The following is a 19,523-nucleotide window of genomic DNA, read 5'->3' as shown; positions in this document are numbered from 1 at the left end:
GTCTCAGGCACACGTATTACTAGGGTGCCCAAGACTTTTGCACAGTACTTTACTTTATGTCTTTCCAGTTACCAAATAACATCTAATATGACTGAGCTAGTACAAAGCCAAACTCTTGTTTCTGTTTCCCAACACCTTCCTACTTTAACCAATGTTCAGTACAGTGCTGAAGCCTTAGGTACCCTAGCTATATGTATGTGCCTAAGACTTTTGCACAGTACTGTATACAGGTGTACCCCACTTTACAAAGGTAGAGTGTTCCTATGAAACCTTTCTTAAGCCGAAATGGCGTAAAGCGAAGAACCATTCATTTATATGGGAAAATTTTTCTTAAAAGTGAAAATCCTCTTTGTAAAGCGAAAACAGGTTACTAATGTAGGTCTTTTGCAAAAGCAAAGTGGCGTAAAGTGGGGACACCTGTATATAGTAATTGTAACTTACAGTTTGTTTATTGTGTAATGCAGTATACCGATGCTGATGTGCTGTTTACCAGAATCGGAATCTGAATGTTTAATATCACCGGCATGGATCTTGAAATTTGTTGTCTTTGCGACAGCAGTACAATGCAATACATAATAATAGAAAAAACTGTAAATTAAAGCATATTTATTAAATTGTTAAATAAGTGGTGCAAAAATAGAAATAAAAAAGTAGGTGGTAGAGTTCATGGGTTCAGTGTCCATTCAGAAATCGGATGGCAGAGGCGAAGAAGCTGCTCCTGAATCGCTGAGTGTGTGTCTTCAGGCTCCTGTACCTCCTCCCTGATGGTAACAACGAGAAGAGGGCATGTCCTGGGTCGATGAGGGTCTTTAGTAATGGACACCACCTTTTTGAGGCTCTGCTTTTTGAAGATGTTGTGGATACCATGGAGGCTAGTACCCATTATGGAGCTGACTAAGTTTACAAGTCTCTGCATATTATTTCGATCCTATGCAGTAGCCCCCCACCCCTCCTTACCAGACAGTGATGCAGCCAGTTAAAGTATTTCATGACATACCTGTATGGCAGTGATATTAAATCTGATTCTGATCCTAAAGTGGCTGCAGGTTTTCAACAGACACCTTGTATTACAGTGACCAATACTGATCGCCAACTTTTAACAACAGGTTTGTTTAAATAAACTTATTTTAATTCCTTGTGGTGGGATTTGGATTCACCTTTTAAGGCCAGGCTCCTGTACACACTGCAGTCCTCGAAGAGAGGTAGAACACAAACTAGTCCCCATAAAAGGATCGGAAGTGGATAGAGTGAGCAATTTCAGGTTCCTGGGTGTCAATATCTCTGAGGATCTGTCCTGGGCTCAACATGTCAATGCAGCTACAAAGGAGTTCATTAGGAGTTTGAGGAGCTTTGGTATGTCACCAAAGTCACTTGCAAATTTCTACAGATGTACTGTGGAGAGCATTCCAACTGGCTGCATCACTGATATGTGGTGGTGGGGGGACTGCACAGGATTAAAATAAGCTGCAGAAATTTGCGAACTCAGTCAGCCCCATCGTGGGCACTAGCCCCCCCAGCATCCAGGACATCTTCAAGGAACGATGCCTCAAAAAGACAGAATCCATCATTAAGGACCCCCATCACCGAGGTCATGGCCTCTCCTCATTGCTACCACCAGGGAGGAGGTACAGAAGGCACTTGCTCAATGATTCATTTCTTCCCCTCTGCCATCCAATTTCTGAATGGACATTGAATCCATGAACGCTACCTCACTGCTTTATTGCAATACTTATTTAACTATTTTATATATATGTACTGTAATTCACAGTTGTTAATATTACTGTACTGCTGCCTCAAAAACAACAAATTTTATGACATATGCTGACACGGTGGTCTCAGGATAGGGTTAGAGACACTGAACACGTTTGTCCAAGGATAGGGTTATAGACGCTGAACAGGGCTGTCAAAGAATAGGGTTACAGACGCTGATTCTGGCTTCTGACAAACACTCGTCCAAATTCAGAACAGAGTGGCCGGGAAGGGGGGCAAAATTCTGGGCCACGTTGTGTTCGTTGTTACCTCCTGAGAAATGGATGCTGCTGGCAAGGTTCGTGGCTTAGGGAGAGAGACGCAACTCAGAAGCAGGCCCTTCAGCTAGAGTCGCCATCGAAACCCCATTTACACCATGGTACTCACCACTCCATCTCACCCGCTCAATCCTACAGTGAAAAGTAGACGGGCACAGAGTGAAACTTTCAATATTTCTTTATTATATATTCTTGTAAATGCCATTGAAAATTTCAATTACACTCTGCACCTATTATGATTAGGTTGTAAGCTTCAAACAGAGGTCGATAAGGAGCTGTTACAGGTTCAAGTCGCAAACAGGATGTATTTACAAGGTTTAAGTGTATAATATACAGTATATATTGCAGACTATAATTTTATTTTTCTCTGCCGATATGCTTTACACTGCGTTGTTTACTGATATTGTTAACTGGAGTACAATCTACTGAGCTGGGGCAGTCTGGAACAGGTGCTGGGCAATCCTGCCCCAGAGGCTGCTAACTCTACCCACCTCCCTCAGGAGAAAAGCACCTTGCTGCTCTTGAGCTGAAATTGCCTTCCTTTTGCCACTGGTTCTAAGGAAGTTCTCAGCCCCGCTGTAGTGGAAAGGTTACGTGCACCCGAAGAGGTCAGCCGTCTGGTCTGCTTTGTACTGCTCTGTCACACGCATCAGGCTCTTGAACCAAAGTGGATAACTTCACTCACCTTGCCCCATCACTGAAATATTCTCCTAACCTATGGACTCACTTTCAAGGACTCTTCATCTCATATTCTCAATATTTATTGCTTATTTATTTATTGTTGTTCTTCCTTATTTTTGTATTCAAGCAACTTGGTGTCTTCTGCACTCTGGTTGAACATCCAAGCTGGGTGGTCCTTCATTGATTCTGTTATGCTTATTATTCTATTGACCTGTTGAGTTATGCCCACAAGAAAGTGAAACTCTGGGTTGTGTATGGTGACATTGACTTTGAACTTTAGTTTACTCTTACATGCTTCCCCTCTTGCCAGTCCATCATCTGTCCAATGTCACTTTCCCACCACCACTTCTCTCCCTTTCTGCATCGCTTGACGATTGGATCTCTTCAGTCAACGAGAATGGTACCCACCCAAAGGGGGCTGGGACATTAAGTTCCCCTGTTAAGGGGCAGAGGCACCCCTCTTCCTCATCCCAGTTGGACTGAGATGGAGGACGCCCCCAACCCTGAGTGAGTCACCTCTACGGGAACCCTCTCGTTCCACAGAATGAGGGGAACATGATTGTGTTCCTCTGGCCATCACACCCCACCCTTCCCCCATGGTCAATGAGCGCTGACTCCTCTCTGATCTCTTCCCGTGGCAGCTTACTGTGAGAAAGCCCAACATTAATAACTGTCTCCAGTGAGGGTATGAGTAGGGGAAGGAGTGGAGCTGGTAGTGTTAGCTATGATTTGGTGAATGAATGGAGGGAGATTAGCTAAAGCCAAAGCCTCAGTGCTGTGTGGAGATCGTTCCAGGAGTGAAAGAAAATGTGAAATAAAATCAGAAAACGGCAGAAATGCTCAGCTGATCAGGCAGCATAAGTGGGGAGAGAAACAGAGCTGACGTTTCAGGTTGACGACCTTTCATCAAAGACCTCCTGATCTGTAATGGTTCTCCTTCCACGGGTACTGGCTGAATGCCCGTGGCATTTTCTCCGCCTGATCCCGTTAGGAGCAAGCTGCGGACACGGAGTTTGGTGTGAGACCCTTTTCCCGGCACCTCTCTCGGGAATGAGGTAACATGGCGACTGGGAAAAAAAAACTGCCCCCCACACAACTGGGCAACAGGCCCCAAGGCAGGATGTTAATGGCTTGGATGCCAGGGAAGATTCCATTGCCTTTCCGCCTGGTAGCATTACTCGGCTGAAAATTTTTAAAAAACTGCAGATACTGGAAGTCTGAAATAAAAAGGCAATACTGGAAGCACTCAGCAGGTAAGGGAATGAGAAGCATTTAGGGGAGATACTGTAATTGATAGGTCCAGGGGCAATGAGGAGGGTTACTGGGGTGAACAGAAGCTGTCACACTGAATCACCCTGGGGCAGGTACACCAGAAACCCGTGGGATATTGAGGTGCATTCAGGGTGTGTTGGAGGGTTCTCGTCTATAGAAGAGACACAGGAGATTCTGGAAATTTTGAGTAACATGCACAAAATGCTACTCAGCAGGTCAGTCAGTATCTATGGAGGGAGCCCAACATGTTGACTGCTTATTCCCCTCCACAGATGTTGCCTGACCTGCTGTGTAGCTCCTGCATTGTGTGTGTGTTACTTATCATTAATGGAACATCCCTCACTACAGATGCTGCCTGACCAGCTGAGTCTTTCTAACATGTCCTGATTTTATTTGACACTGTCCTGCCAACCACAGATTCCTGTGTGCGAGTGTGTCTGCGTGCGTGCGTTTGTGCGCGTGTCCATGTGTGTGTGTATGTCTGTGCGTGCGGATGTGTGTGCTGGTTTTGCTGTTGCCCCCACCCTTAGTACCCATCGTACTGTTTCCCGAACCGGCCGTTTCTCTGTCGGTGAGGCCGCAACATGCCGCGGCTTTGGGGACGCATCCAGCCGCCGCCGAAGAATCCGCTGTAAGCGCGTCTGCCTCTGGTCGGTCTTATCGGACGACCGCAGTGCGGGTAATCCTCGCACTGCTCTCTGTTCATCTCGTACATGGACTTGAGTCGTGGCCTGGAGAACCAACACAGGAAGTAAGTAACCCTTTCAAGCACTTTGCAGAAAGTAACGTTGAATTTAGAAGCAGGCTCTTTGGCCCATCTAGTTTGTGCAGGCCGTTTTAGAACGTAGAACAGTACAGCAGTACAGTACCCACAGTGTTTTGTCGAACTTTTAAAGAGTTATTGAAAAGTACAGCACTGAAACAGGCCTTTCAGCCCATCTAGTCTGTGCTGAGCCATTTAATCTGCTTACTCCCATCGACCTCCACCTGGCCTCCTTACCCCTACCATCCATGTACTGATCTTAACTTCTCTTAAACGTTGAAATCGATCTTGCATGTACCACTTGTGCTGGCAGTTCCTTCCACACTCTCACCACCCTCCGAGTGAAGAAGTTTCCCCTCATGTTCCCCTTAAACTTTTCACCTTTCACCCTTAACCCTTGGTTGTAGTCTTACCCAACCTCCGTGGAAAAAGCCTGCCTGCTCTTAAATAGAATATAGGCATCTGTTAGTCTCGTGAGACCATGGATTTGTACCTTGGAAGGTTTCTAGGGTGCAGGCCTGGGCAGGGTTGTATAGGAGACCGGCAGTTGCCCAAGCTGCAAGCCTTCCCCTCTCCACGCCACCGATGTTGTCCAAGGGAAGGGCACTAGGACCCATACAGCTTGGCACCGGTGTCGTCGCAGAGCAATGTGTGGTTAATTGCCTTGCTCAAGGACACACACTCAGCCTCAGCCAAGGCTCGAACCAGCTACCTTCAGATCACTAGAACAGCACGTGCCAACATTTACCCTAAATATATATCTCTCATAATTTTGTATACCTCTATCAGATCTCCTGTAAGTTCTAAGGAATAACGTCCTAACCTATTTTACCGATAGTCTGTAGAAAGCACCTTGTCCAAATGCATCACGGCTTTGCACGGCAACTGCTCTGCATATGAAAGCAAGTAACTTCAGAGAGCCCAGGCATCAGAAACCAGCCTCTGCTCCATGGATTCTGTCCAACTGCCTCGGCGAAGCAGCCGGCATTAATCAAAGGCCCCAACCACCCTGCACATTCTCCCCTTCTCCCCTCTCCCGTCAGGCAGAAGATACAAAAACCGGGAAGCACGTGCCACCAGGCTCAAGGACAGCTTCTACCCCCTTGGGGGTAACTTGGGCATGACCTCACAAGTAACCCAATTATTACCTTGTTTACCAACACTGCACTTGCTCTGTAGTTGTTAAACTATATTCTGCGTTCTGTAGTTGCTTTACACGTGTATATTCTGTGTCGGTCCACGGGCTCCCCTTGTGCCAAAGTGAGGCCTCCCTCGGGGGGCGGGGGGATGGAGCAACACCTTATATTCCATCTGGATTACGTTCATCATGCATCACTTTGTGCTGCTGCCGCACAACGACAAATTTTGCGACATACGCCAGCGATATTAAACCTGATCGCAAACAAGGGGAGTTGAGTGTAGGAGCAAAGAGGTCCTTCTGCAGTTGTACAGGGCCCTGGTGAGACCCCACCTGGAGTATTGTGTTCAGTTTTGGTCTCCAAATTTGAGGAAGGGTATTCTTGCTATTGAGGGAGTGCAGCGTAGGTTCACGAGGTTGATTCCCGGGATGGCGGGACTGTCATATGTTGAAAGATTGGAGCGACTGGGCTTGTATACACTGGAATTTAGAAAGATGAGAGGGGATCTGATTGAACCATATAAGACTATTAAGGGACTGGACACGCTAGAGGCAGGAAACATGTTCCTGTTGGAACATGTTGGGGGAGTCCAGAACCAGAGGCCACAGTTTAAGAATAAGGGGTAGGCCATTTAGAACGGAGTTGAGGAAAAACTTTTTCACCCAGAGAGTTGTGGATCTGTGGAATGTTCTGCCTCAGAAGGCAGTGGAGGCCAATTCTCTGGATGCTTTCAAGAAAGAGTTAGATCGAGCTCTTAAAGATAACGGAGTCAAGGGATATGGGGAGAGGGCAGGAACGGGGTACTGATTGTGGATGATCAGCCATGATCACAGTGAATGGCGGTGCTGGCTGGAAGGGCTGAATGGCCTACTCCTGCACCTATTGTCTATTGCCTAAGGGGAAGTCTGCAGATGCTGGAAATCCGAGCAAGCCACACAAAACGCCGGAGGAACTCAGCAGGCTAGGTGGCATCTGTGGAAAAGAGCAAGCAGTCGACGTTTTAGGCTGAGACCCTTCATCAGAACTGTGGGAGAAAAGCCGGTCATGCCGAAGGGCTTTGGCCCGAAACGCCCGGTGCACTTTTTCCCCTATTAAACCTGATTCTGATAATGAATGCAGAGCACAAAACATAGAACAGGGACCAGCTCTGGACTGGAATGGTCCCTCAGCCCATGAAGCTATGCCAAACTAATTAAATGAATAACTAAATTAATCCCTGCCTCTGCAGTGTCCACGTCCCCCCATCCCCTGGGCATTAACGTTCCTTTCTAACTGCCTCATAGACACCTCTGTTGTGTTTGCCTCCAATACCAAGCCTGGAAGTGATTTCAGCCACCCACCACTCTCCAAAAATGCTCGGCACATCTCCTTACCCCCATTGAACTAAAATGCATGCCCTCTAGTACTAGAGCTATCAGCCCTGGGAGAAGAATACCAGCTGTTTACTCTTATCTGCCTTCCATATAACCTTATAAGGAATTCAGTGGGCTGGTTTGGAGAATCCCAAGGTCGTGCACATAGGATCCTTGTGTAAGTGACAGAAAGAGCCCTCTGCACCCCTCACCACCCAAAGATGGAGCTCTTAAAGATAGCGGAGTCAAGGGATATGGGGAGAAGGCAGGAATGGGGTGCTACACACGCACACTCGCACACACTCACAAAATTTCAACCCTCTGCTTTAGCTCTCTCCTGCTCTGTCGGTGGAAGAGTCTGGATTTGAACATTGGTCTCATCAGCCACTTCAGAACCCCATTCAGCAATTCGCTCTCAATCCTAGGGACAGAAGAGATCCTGCAGCTGCTGGGAATCCGGGATAATAAGCACAAAATCCTGCAGCCAGGCAGCATCTGTAGAGGGGAATAAGCAGTCGGCGTTTCAGGCCGAGACCCACGTGCCTCAGGTGGAAACACCATCTGTTTGTTCCTCCCTGTAGATGCTGGGTTCCTCCAGAACTTTGAGTTAATCCTGGGGACTGCCTATGGAGGAGAGCGTGGGGAAAGGTGGCAGCTAGTCTGTGTACAATACTCAGAAAGGGAAGGCGGAAGCGCATGTGATTTCTTAACCCTTACCATCAGTTATCTTCCCAGCCCGGACCAATATTCCAATGCTCAGATGACTACCAATGGCCAGTCCAGTATTAAACCCGATGTGACCTTATAAAGGCAAACAAACCTTTCCCATCCGTACGGTTGCCTTGCAGGTCTCATAAAGGAATAGGCATCTCCCCTCCCAAGGAACAGCACTGCAAGAGAAAGGAATTACATCAATGAAAGCGGTCCGGTCTTCACAAGAAAATTGCTCCTTCAAAATTCACTCAGTGATACCTGACTGCACACCACATCCCTCAGCACAGCACTTTTAGCTTACAATTACAGCTTCAGTACGGTTCCCAGGGCACCGCCCCCACTCTCAGATCACGGGTTCTGCTTGTTTTAGTCTCCCGGACTCAATGCGCTTCGGCATCTCCGTCTCCGTAACCCTGCCCCAGCACGTCGCAGTGCCTCTGGACTGGTCGGTCCTCGTGTCCGTGCTCCATTTGGATGCCCCTGCCGCAGTTCGCCCCAGGGCAGCCAGAATTCCTGCTGCAGAGTCCCTGACCCTCTGTGTCTCGATGTCTGACCCTCTGTGTCTCAGTGTCACTGACTCTCTGTGGTGTGACTCCTTGACCCAATGGGCCCCAGGTTTTCAATCCCAGTACCCCTATTGCAAGTTGTCCCACAGTGTACTGACAGTAATCCTGTCTTCCTGTCTCTGTGTCCTTGCCTCACTGTGAGTGCCAGCATCCTGGGCTCCAATACGTTACCTCCTGCCCTGCCCACCACACGATTATGCAAAAGCCCGTTAATAAACTCTAACATACCATCGTCAATCTCATTGGACTCTGAGGAATCTGCAGAGAGAAAAAGCTCTCATTAGTGACGTTAACAAATGCAACCAACAACTACGAAAATCGATTTTCTTTAAATAGCAAAAGCAATTAAAAACACAATATTCAGCGAGTTAAAGCAATCCCTCTGGAATATAGCCTTATGGTCTCAGAGGGTTAAAATGTTAATTGGTCTGCGGTGTTCAGGAAATGGTTTCAGGGAATTTGTATTCTCCCACTTGTCGAAGCCTGAAAATGAAAAATACAATTCCTGAGAAGGGAGTGTAAATGAAAAAACTTCAGATGAAGTGAAAACAGTAAATGCTGGAAACATTCAGCATGTCGGACAGCATCTGAGGGGAGAGGAACAGTTCATGTTTCAGGCCCAGGATCTTTGAAGATTGTTCTGAGGAAGGGCCTCAGACTTGAAACATTAATTGCTTTTCTTCAAAGGTTCAAAGATCCAATTTAATGTCAGAGAAATGTATACAATAAACATCCTGAAATACTTTTTCTTCTCAAATATCCGCAAAAACAGAGAAGTACCACAAAGAATGAACGATAGTGAAACGTGAGAACCCCTAACTACCCCCCCCCCAGCTTCCCTCCCTCCCTCGCGTAAGCGGCAGCGAGCAACAATCCCCCCTCCCCCCACCGGCAAAAAAAGCAAGCATTTGAGATGTTGCTGAGAAGGAGTTTCCTGATTACTGATGGAATGAGTGATGAGAATCCCTCTTTACAGTGAGCCATGGTGGGCTTGGGGAAATGAGTGAATTCGTCTCTACCATGAGCCATGGCGGACCCTGAAACCCTGCTGATAAGACTCAACAAAAGCTCAAGAAACAGCTCCTTATCTTCTTTCAGCTGATGTTCCAACATTTCAAATTCAACAATTATAATTAACTGACTTCCTCCGTCTGAAACAGGCCTTTGAACTCATTTCAAATCGTTTACATAATGCTTTGCTTCTTCCCTCAATAACCTGTCACTACGGCAACCCTAACCTCACCCTATATTCCCTCCATTCTATCCGTCCTCCAAACCTCTGAAAAACTTACCCTTGGACCGGAAATGTTAGCACTGTGTTTTCTCTACAGCTGCTGCCTGACCTAATGAGTATTTTCAACTTTTATTTCAGATTTCCAGCATCTGCAGTTGCTTTTGATGTTGAAAATGTCTGATATTGCAAAGGCTCTTTCACAGCTGCAGGGTGCCTTGAGGCATGTGTCAATTAGTGGGGTACTGTTCTGGAAGTTCAGCGACTAGTTTGTCCCCGTAACTCCAGGCTGAGATGCTGCAAAAAGGATCAGACTCCCAGGGATTGAGCACCACGTTATCTCAAAGAGGTGGCGTAATATTTGTCTGTGATGCACTCCACAGGGATATCTCTTGCCATCTGTGGCCAGTGTCCCTCCGTTTGCCAAAGGAAAATCACGTGTGTATAACGTTCCATGACGCAAAATGCGCGGAGAAAACCATTCCTTGAAAACATCCATCGGTTGAGCAAATTAGTATTCATAGACCTACTCTACCGATAACCAAGGGGTTAATGGAGTTCTCCACTGCTTTGAGAAGTCTACACTTTCAGGAGCAGTTATTTCCCCTCAACCATCAATCTCTTAAACCCAAGGGGATACTTAACCCACCTCATCACTGAAGTGTTCCCACACCCTATTGACTTGCTTTCAAGGGCGGTTCACCTCATCTTCTTGGTATTTATTGCTTATTTATTTATTAGTATTATTATTATTATTATTTCTTTTTGTATCTGCACAGCTTGTTGTGTTTTTCACACTGGTTGCTTGTCCGTCCTGTGGGGTGGAGCCTTTCATTGATTCTGTTGTGTTTCTTGCACTTACCGGGAAACGGCCGCAAGAAAATGAATCTTACGTTACGTGCAGTGACTTATCCCTTACATTCTGTTCGGGTGAAATGTGACCCGTTTTGACATTTCACAGCAGTCAAAACGCCCTAAATGCCTTTTTTTTTAGCTGGAATTTGATGACTTTTCCGAAAGTGACCCAAAATGTGCAAAAATGAAAATATTTAAAAATTTTAAACTTCTGTACGGGTGCTGCAAATTTTTGTACATTGAGGCTGTTCCGGGTCAAATTCGACCCGTATCTATGAAATGGATTTTACATCTCAGAAACATTAATTAAGGATTAATCACCCATTTATTAATGTTAGATAGGTTATTTATAAATTATAAATAGATCGGTGGTTCAAAATTTGGCATAGACACTTGTTATGAGGAGATACTTGGGCCGGGTCAAAATTGACCCAGAGCAAACCGTGAAGGTATAGAATATGAACAGTATGTAAGGGTTAAATGTACTTTGATAATAAGTTTACTTTGAACTTTGAAAGCCTGTCCTTCTGATGAATGGTCGTCTCTCCACCGTTTGTGGGTGTTGGTGAGGATGCCCCGGGTAGGTGGTAGCTGCCTCAGCTTCACGGCTCCCTGGGCGAGCGTGGCTGAGCTCAGTACAACTGGACTGCAGATATCGAAGCCAAACCACCAGATCCAAGGCATGGATGTTACCCATAGTTTGTACAATCTGTCGGCTGCTGGACGTGGAAATCACTGTCTAGGAAACCACCAGCACGAAATAAAAAACTAACACAGGTACTTCCCGAGTAGCGATAGTCTGCTCCTGGTCCTGTGACCTCCCCGACTGAGAGCAACCAGTAACTGACCGACACACATGGAGGGACACGGTTCAGCCTCGGTTACCTTCCCCGACCACGAGAAAAGCTGGATAGCCTGCCATAGGACTGCAGACTGTGGTGTTCAAATTGGCACTATGTCTAATTAAAATGTTAGGCACTGGGTCTTCCAAATCCACATGAGTATGAGAAAATATTGACGTCACCTTGAAATAAGGTGTGGCACTCCCTCAGTACTGTCCCTCTGACGGTGAGACACTCCCTCAGTACTGTCCCTCTGACAGTGAGACACTCCCTCAGTACTGTCCCTCTGACGGTGTGACACTCCCTCAGTACTGTCCCTCTGACAGTGAGACACTCCCTCAGTACTGTCCCTCTGACAGTGTGACACTCCCTCAGTACTGTCTCTCTGACAGTGAGACACTCCCTCAGTACTGTCCCTCTGCCTGTCCCTCTGACAGTGAGACACTCCCTCAGTACTGTCCCTCTGACAGTGAGACACTCCCTCAGTACTGTCTCTCTGCCTGTCCCTCTGACAGTGAGACACTCCCTCAGTACTGTCCCTCTGACAGTGAGACACTCCCTCAGTACTGTCCCTCTGACAGGGAGGCACTCCCTCAGTACTGTCCCTCTGACAGTGAGACACTCCCTCAGTACTGTCCCTCTGACAGTGAGGCACTCCCTCAGTACTGTCCTTCTGACAGTGAGACACTCCGTCAGTACTGTCCCTCTGACGGTGTGACATTCCCTCAGTACTGTCCCTTTGACGGTGAGACACTCCCTCAGCACTGTCCCTCTGACAGTGAGACACTCCCTCAGTACTGTCCCTCTGACAGTGAGACACTCCCTCAGTACTGTCCCTCTGACAGTGAGGCTCTCCCTCAGTAACTCTCATCCAAAATAAACACAGTGCTTCAAGCCCTCGGTGTTTGTTTTAAAAATATATAAAAACCCTGATTATGTTCCAATTGTCTGTATCAAAAGTTGCACCCAGTCAAATAAAATCTCCATGTTCTTTATGCCTGGGATTAGGGTTGACCCGGGTCCTACCTGCATTGCAGACTGCAGCCAGAACACAGAGTCCGAGGAGAATCAGGGTCCTCATCTTGATTCAGCTCTTGGTCGCTCCACGTCTTCTGTACACCAACAAGCTGGCCCTGTGCGTGTCTGAGCAGAGCTCGGCTCCAGAGACCCTTATAAGAGGAGGCTTATTTACTCAGCCGAGCGAGCTCTGACTAATGCTCTGGATTAGGGGTGTGGGCACATTTTTGGCAAATGGTCCCAAAGGACAGAGGAACTATTATGAAAGCATCTTCTGCAGCCAAGCTGGCTCCGCTCAAGGCTTTCTTTTTTTTTCTCAGGGAAGTATTTTTCCAGGTAACAAGAAGGCCTGGATTCATTGAGGAGTGGGGTTTTGAAGGGTGGGGAGTGAGGGGGAGGGTATGTGGGCAGGAGGTAGTGTTTAGGACTGGGATACACAGGAGGGAGATTTTAACTCTTTGAAAAAGTTGTAGCATGTACACAGCATCACACTCACAACTCAAGGTGTCAGCTGAGTTCACGGTGTGAGAGGGAGATGGGATGGGAGGTGCTGTGCGAGGGAGGGGGTGGGGAAAAGTCTGGGGAACTGAAACCCAATGGCATTGCACAAAAAACACTGGGAAAGTATCCAGGAGCAGACCGCTGGACAAAAGTTCTGCAGAGGGAATTGATATTGAATAGGTCTGGAATTCTTGTTCCTGCCCGGCCTCAGGGTGAAGGAAGATGCTGGAAGTGTCACCGCAGTTACAGGAAAGGAGGCAGACAGGTGTGCACAGGAAGTGTCACCGCAGTTACAGAAAACAAGGCAGACAGGTGTGCACAGGAAGTGTCGCTGCAGTTACAGGAAAGGAGGCAGACAGGTGTGCACAGGAAATGTCACCGCAGTTACAGGAAAGGAGGCAGACAGGTGTGCACAGGAAGTGTCACCGCAGTTACAGGAAAGGAGGCAGACAGGTGTGCACAGGAAGTGTCACCGCAGTTACAGGAAAGGAGGCAGACAGGTGTGCACAGGAAGTGTCGCTGCAGTTACAGGAAAGGAGGCAGACAGGTGTGCACAGGAAGTGTCACCGCAGTTACAGGAAAGGAGGCAGACAGGTGTGCACAGGAAGTGTCACCGCAGTTACAGGAAACAAGGCAGACAGGTGTGCACAGGAAGTGTCACCGCAGTTACAGGAAACAAGGCAGACAGGTGTGCACAGGAAGTGTCACCGCAGTTACAGAAAACAAGGCAGACAGGTGTGCACAGGAAGTGTCGCTGCAGTTACAGGAAAGGAGGCAGACAGGTGTGCACAGGAAATGTCACCGCAGTTACAGGAAAGGAGGCAGACAGGTGTGCACAGGAAGTGTCACCGCAGTTACAGGAAAGGAGGCAGACAGGTGTGCACAGGAAGTGTCACCGCAGTTACAGGAAAGGAGGCAGACAGGTGTGCACAGGAAGTGTCGCTGCAGTTACAGGAAAGGAGGCAGACAGGTGTGCACAGGAAGTGTCACCGCAGTTACAGGAAAGGAGGCAGACAGGTGTGCACAGGAAGTGTCACCGCAGTTACAGGAAACAAGGCAGACAGGTGTGCACAGGAAGTGTCACCGCAGTTACAGGAAACAAGGCAGACAGGTGTGCACAGGAAGTGTCACCGCAGTTACAGGAAAGGAGGCAGACAGGTGTGCACAGGAAGTGTCACCGCAGTTACAGGAAAGGAGGCAGACAGGTGTGCACAGGAAGTGTCACCGCAGTTACAGGAAACAAGGCAGACAGGTGTGCACAGGAAGTGTCACCGCAGTTACAGGAAAGGAGGCAGACAGGTGTGCACAGGAAGTGTCACCACAGTTACAGGAAAGGAGGCAGACAGGTGTGCACAGGAAGTGTCACCGCAGTTACAGGAAACAAGGCAGACAGGTGTGCACAGGAAGTGTCGCTGCAGTTACAGGAAAGGAGGCAGACAGGTGTGCACAGGAAGTGTCACCGCAGTTACAGGAAAGGAGGCAGACAGGTGTGCACAGGAAGTGTCACCGCAGTTACAGGAAAGGAGGCAGACAGGTGTGTACAGGAAGGGTCACCGCAGTTACAGGAAACAAGGCAGACAGGTGTTCACAGGAAGTGTCACCGCAGTTACAGGAAACAAGGCAGACAGGTGTGCACAGGAAGTGTCACCGCAGTTACAGGAAAGGTGGCAGACAGGTGTGCACAGGAAGTGTCACCGCAGTTACAGGAAACAAGGCAGACAGGTGTGCACAGGAAGTGTCACTGCAGTTACAGGAAACGAGGCAGACAGGTGTGCACAGGAAGTGTCACCGCAGTTACAGGAAAGGAGGCAGACAGGTGTGCACAGGAAGTGTCACCGCAGTTACAGGAAACAAGGCAGACAGGTGTGCACAGGAAGTGTCACCGCAGTTACAGGAAAGGGGGCAGACAGGTGTGCACAGGAAGGGTCACCGCAGTTACAGGAAACAAGGCAGACAGGTGTGCACAGGAAGTGTCACCGCAGTTACAGGAAAGGAGGCAGACAGGTGTGCACAGGAAGTGTCACCGCAGTTACAGGAAACAAGGCAGACAGGTGTGCACAGGAAGTGTCGCTGCAGTTACAGGAAAGGAGGCAGACAGGTGTGCACAGGAAGTGTCGCTGCAGTTACAGGAAAGGAGGCGGACAGGTGTGCACAGGAAGATATTGAAAGCAGCAATGATGTACACTTTTTAAAATTAAATTTTTATATAAGTTTCTACCATGTGACAAAACAAAAAAAAGTGAAAAAAGAGGTTTATACAGTACAAAACAAATGTATCAAATAATAACAATTAAGAAAAAGCACCCATAGTAGAATGGTATAAAGTTAGTTACCACCCCATCCTCCCACTACCCAACTCCATGCCAACCTTACGATATATAGAAAAGTTAATCAGAACTTTTATCACCGCAGAGCTGTATTATAAAAAGGAGATATAACAATGATAGTAGCCACTTTAATAAGTACATCTATACACTTGCACATTAATGCAAATATCTAATCAGCCAATCACGTGGCAGCAACTCAATGCATAAAAGCACGCAGACATGGTCAAGAGGCTCAGTTGTTGCCCAGACCAAACATCAGAATGGGGAAGAAATGTATTCTAAATGGTTTTGACCATGGAATGATTGTTGGTGCCAGATGGGGTGGTCTGAGTATCTCAGAAACTGCTGATCTCATGGGATTTTCACTCACAACAGTATTCAAGGTTTACAGAGAATGGTGCGAGAAACAAGAAAAAAATCCGGTGAGCAGTGAAACTGCCTTCTTAATGAGAGAGGTCAGAGGAGAATGGCCAGACTGGTTCAAGCTGACGGTAACTCAAATAACCAGACGTTACAACAGTGGTGTGCAGAAGAGCATCTCTGAACGTACAACTGGTCATACCGTTACGTAGATGAGCTATAGCAGTCGAAGACTACAATCATACTGTACCCCCAGAAGCCACTTGATTAGACGCAGGAATTACCAAATTCGGTGGGCAGTGGTCACTGACTGTAAATGACCAGTTAACCTGCTTTTGCATTCAGCAATGTTGTTCGATTGTTCTGCGACGCCACCGGAAACTGGCCTGAAGATTAAAAAAATGAAATCGAGAAATGGGGGATGCTGGAAACCAAAAATGAGACAGACAAAATGCTGGAAACACTCAGCCGCCGGGTCAGCCTCTCTCTCCGTAGGGGCTGCCCGACCTGATGGGCATTCACAGCATTGGAGCGGGGATGGGGCTGGTTTCCTGCCTCGGTTCATCAGAAACTGAGAAGTCTTTTCCTCAAGCAGGCCTGAAATGTTTACTCTTTTCCATAAATGATGCCTGGCCTGCTGAGTTCCTCCATCATTTTGTGTGTGTGTGCGTGTGTGTGTTGCTTGGATTTCCAGCATCTGCTGATTTTCTTGACAGGTTGTCGGCAGAGTCTGGGTTAGCTCAACGTAGACAGCTATGGCAGTGTGGGACTCCTGTGAACCCCTCACTCCCCTCCTTAATAGTGCAGCACCCCACAGTACGGTTGCTGAGATAGGCCCCAAACCCCTTCTCTTCAACAGCATGGCATTTTGCCTTTTCCTGAAGAGGGTTAATCAGTGGTTACAGCATTGTCTCATTAGAATGCTACAGTATTCCAAGATTCACACGACTTACAGGCAATAGTTTCAAATTGCAATGCGTCATTGCAATCCGGAGCACACTCGAGCCCCTATGGTGCTCACCAGTCTTGGTAATCCTCCATTGTATCTATCGACGCTGCGTGCTCCTTCTCCAGGGTCTCACAGGCACAGACATAACCATGACAGAGGGGCAGAATCCTTGACTGCCTGTTGCCTGGTCCTATGAATGGCCACTTTGGCTAGGCCCAGCAGCAAACTGACCCCTGAAGAACCTACCCCTCACATGCCAACTGGGTGGCTGAACATCAGGAGGGTGTAGCTAAAGTGCTGCTAAAACTCCCTATGTACCTCCCCTCCGACGGTGAGACACTCCCTCAGTATTGTCCCTCTGACAGTGTGACACTCCCTCAGTACTGTCCGTCTGACAGTGAGACACTCCCTCAGTACTGTCCCTCTGACGGTGTGACACTCCCTCAGTACTGTCCGTCTGACAGTGTGACACTCCCTCAGTACTGTCCCCTGACAGTGTGACACTCTCTCAGTACTGTCCCTCTGACGGTGTGACACTCCCTCAGTACTGTCCCTCTGACGGTGAGACACTCTCTCAGTACTGTCCGTCTGACAGTGTGACACTCCCTCAGTACTGTCCCTCTGACAGTGAGACACTCCCTCAGTACTGTCCCTCTGACAGTGAGACACTCTCTCAGTACTGTCCGTCTGACAGTGTGACACTCCCTCAGTACTGTCCCTCTGACGGTGAGACACTCCTTCAGTACTGTCCCTCTAACGATGAGACACTCCCTCAGTACTGTCCCTCTGACGGTGCGACACTCGCTCAGTACTGTCCATCTGACGCTGAGACACTCCCTCAGTACCGTCCGTCTGACAGTGAGGCACTCCCTCAGTACTGTCCCTCTGACGGTGAGACACTCCCTCAGTACTGTCCCTCTGACGGTGTGACACTCCCTCAGTACTGTACCTCTGACAGTGAGACACTCCCTCAGTACTGTACCTCTGACAGTGAGACACTCCCTCAGTACTGTCCCTCTGACAGTGATACACTCCCTCAGTACTGTCCCTCTGACAGTGAGACACTCCTTCAGTACTGTCCCTCTGACAGTGTGACACTCCCTCAGTACTGTCCGTCTGATGGTGCAAGGATCTCTCGTTACTCCGACAGTGCTGTGCTCCCTCAGTGCCGTACAGCTCGTCTGCCAAGTTCTCATCTCAGTTCTGTAATTTTTCATCTGATTAAATCCACCTAAAACCTAAACGTTTGCACGACAGATTCAGACAGTTGCAATTGTACAAGCTGACAGACGATGTTTCATGTTTCTGCTCCAAAAATAATCCTGGCAGTTTACTGAGGATTCCTGTTGAATTGCTCTCATTTTCACATGGTTTCCAAGGCCAGCCCCGCACAGATGTCGGCTGTTGTTCAGTGTTGTATAGACCGAGTGTGGTCGTCTTGCCTGTGGAGATAATGTGTTTGATCTGCCTCCGCCCGGCTCATTATTGTCCACTGGGGAAGGGGCTGATGGATTATTGTAATATCCACCTGACCAGACAGTCGCAGAATCATACAGCACGACAGAACAGAATCAGGCCTTTCGGCCCATCTAGTCTCTGCCAGCCAGGTCGTCTACCTATTCTCCAAAGACTGCCCCCAGACCATAGCCATCCATCTCTCTCTCCTCATCTTACCTGCCCTAACTGCTCTTAAATGTTACAATTGATCTCGCATTTACCACTTCCGGTGGCAGAGATAGGCCCACCTAATCTGAGCCGAACTATTATTCTGCCTGGTCCCACCAACCTGCACCTGGACCATACCCCTCCCATCCAAACTTCTCTTAAATGGTGCAAGTAACCCCACTCTCACCACTTCTGCAGGCAGCACACCTCCCTTAAGTATTTCAACTTTCACCCTTAACCTATGACCTCTAGTCGAGTCTCATCTGGCCTCAGTGGAAAAAGCCCCTATCAATACACCTCATAATTTTGTATACTTCCATAAGATCTCTCCTCATTCTCCTGGACTCCAGGGGATAAAGTCCTAACCTTTTCAGACTTTCCCTCTAACCTCGGCCCTCAAGCCCCAGCAATCTTTCGAGCTTATTGATATCTGTCACCTCGAGGCTGGTCAATGTTAGGGTGACCCAGGAGCAATCCTGATCCCTGGTGCTGCCTGTGTGGTGTTTGCAAGTTCTCCCTCGTAACTGCCCACGTTTCGTCCCGTTGTTAACTCCCGCGTCCCAAGCGTGTGCGGGTGGCTGGATTAATTCCCCACTGTATGTTGTTCCTAATATGTAGATATGAGGGGGCTGTTGCTTTTGCTGAGGCACTTGAGGGGAGGGTTCATGCTTTGCTGCTGCTTGTGTGTAGGGGGGGGGCTTTGCGTTTCAAATGTTTTCCTGTCATTCACTCTTCGGAGTTTTCTTCTGTTTTTGAGGCTGCCTGTGGAAAGTAAGAACGTCAGGTTGTATTTCGTATACATTCTCTGATATTAAATGGAACCATTAACCATGAACTATTGATCAGTGATAAAATCTGCTTTTTCCTCCTTCAGGGAAGGTGCAATAGTGTAGCAGTTAGGGGAATGCTAGTATAGCACCAGTAACCCAGTTTCAATTCCCCACGCGGCTTCAACACTGCCGTTGCCATTAAGGAATTTGTACTTTCTCCCCGTGACCATGTGGGATTCCTCCGGGTGCTCCGGTCTCCTCCCGCGTTCGCTTGTTATGCGCCCTGTTGTATGACGTGGGCTTTCCATGACCATAATTTGCTCTCGGCAAACTTTTCTACAGAAGTGCCTTCTTCTGGGCAGTGTCTTTACAAGACGGGTGACCTCAGCTATTATCAATACACTTCAGAGATTGTCTGCCTGGCGTCAGTGGTCACATAACCAGGACTTGTGATCTGCACTGGCTGCTCATACAGTCACCCACCACCTGCTC

The 19,523-nt window shown here is 48.0% G+C and overlaps 2 protein-coding genes across 2 annotated transcripts in view; one reads left to right on the top strand and one right to left on the bottom strand.

Annotated features, from left to right (window-relative positions):
- LOC132382980 (uncharacterized) overlaps positions 1-19,523 on the top strand; it is an 86,535-nt gene that overhangs the window by 53,103 nt on the left and 13,909 nt on the right. The gene's annotated exons all lie outside the window — the stretch shown is intronic.
- LOC132382981 (matrix Gla protein-like) lies at positions 2,250-12,639 on the bottom strand. Its single transcript, XM_059953628.1, has 4 exons — positions 12,469-12,639; positions 8,743-8,772; positions 8,055-8,124; positions 2,250-4,711 (listed from the first exon to the last, which is right to left on the bottom strand). The coding sequence occupies exons 1-4, from the start codon at positions 12,521-12,523 to the stop codon at positions 4,507-4,509; spliced, it is 360 nt and encodes a 119-aa protein (XP_059809611.1). The 5' UTR covers positions 12,524-12,639; the 3' UTR covers positions 2,250-4,506.

This window comes from Hypanus sabinus, chromosome 29 (genome assembly GCF_030144855.1).
Source record: "Hypanus sabinus isolate sHypSab1 chromosome 29, sHypSab1.hap1, whole genome shotgun sequence".
Taxonomy (NCBI): Eukaryota; Metazoa; Chordata; class Chondrichthyes; order Myliobatiformes; family Dasyatidae; genus Hypanus; species Hypanus sabinus.
Note: the sequence above shows the minus strand (reverse complement) of the source record. Positions and strands in the feature narration are given on the sequence as shown.

Coding starts and splice junctions, on each gene's coding strand:
- LOC132382981 (XM_059953628.1), bottom strand. CDS start 12,523: ATGAGGACCCTGATTCTCCTCGGACTCTGTGTTCTGGCTGCAGTCTGC. Junction 8,773..12,468: donor GGCTGCAGTCTGCAATGCAG/GTAGGACCCGGG, acceptor TTCTCTCTGCAG/ATTCCTCAGAGTCCAATGAG. Junction 4,712..8,054: donor CAACCGTACGGATGGGAAAG/GTTTGTTTGCCT, acceptor TTGGTTCTCCAG/GCCACGACTCAAGTCCATGT.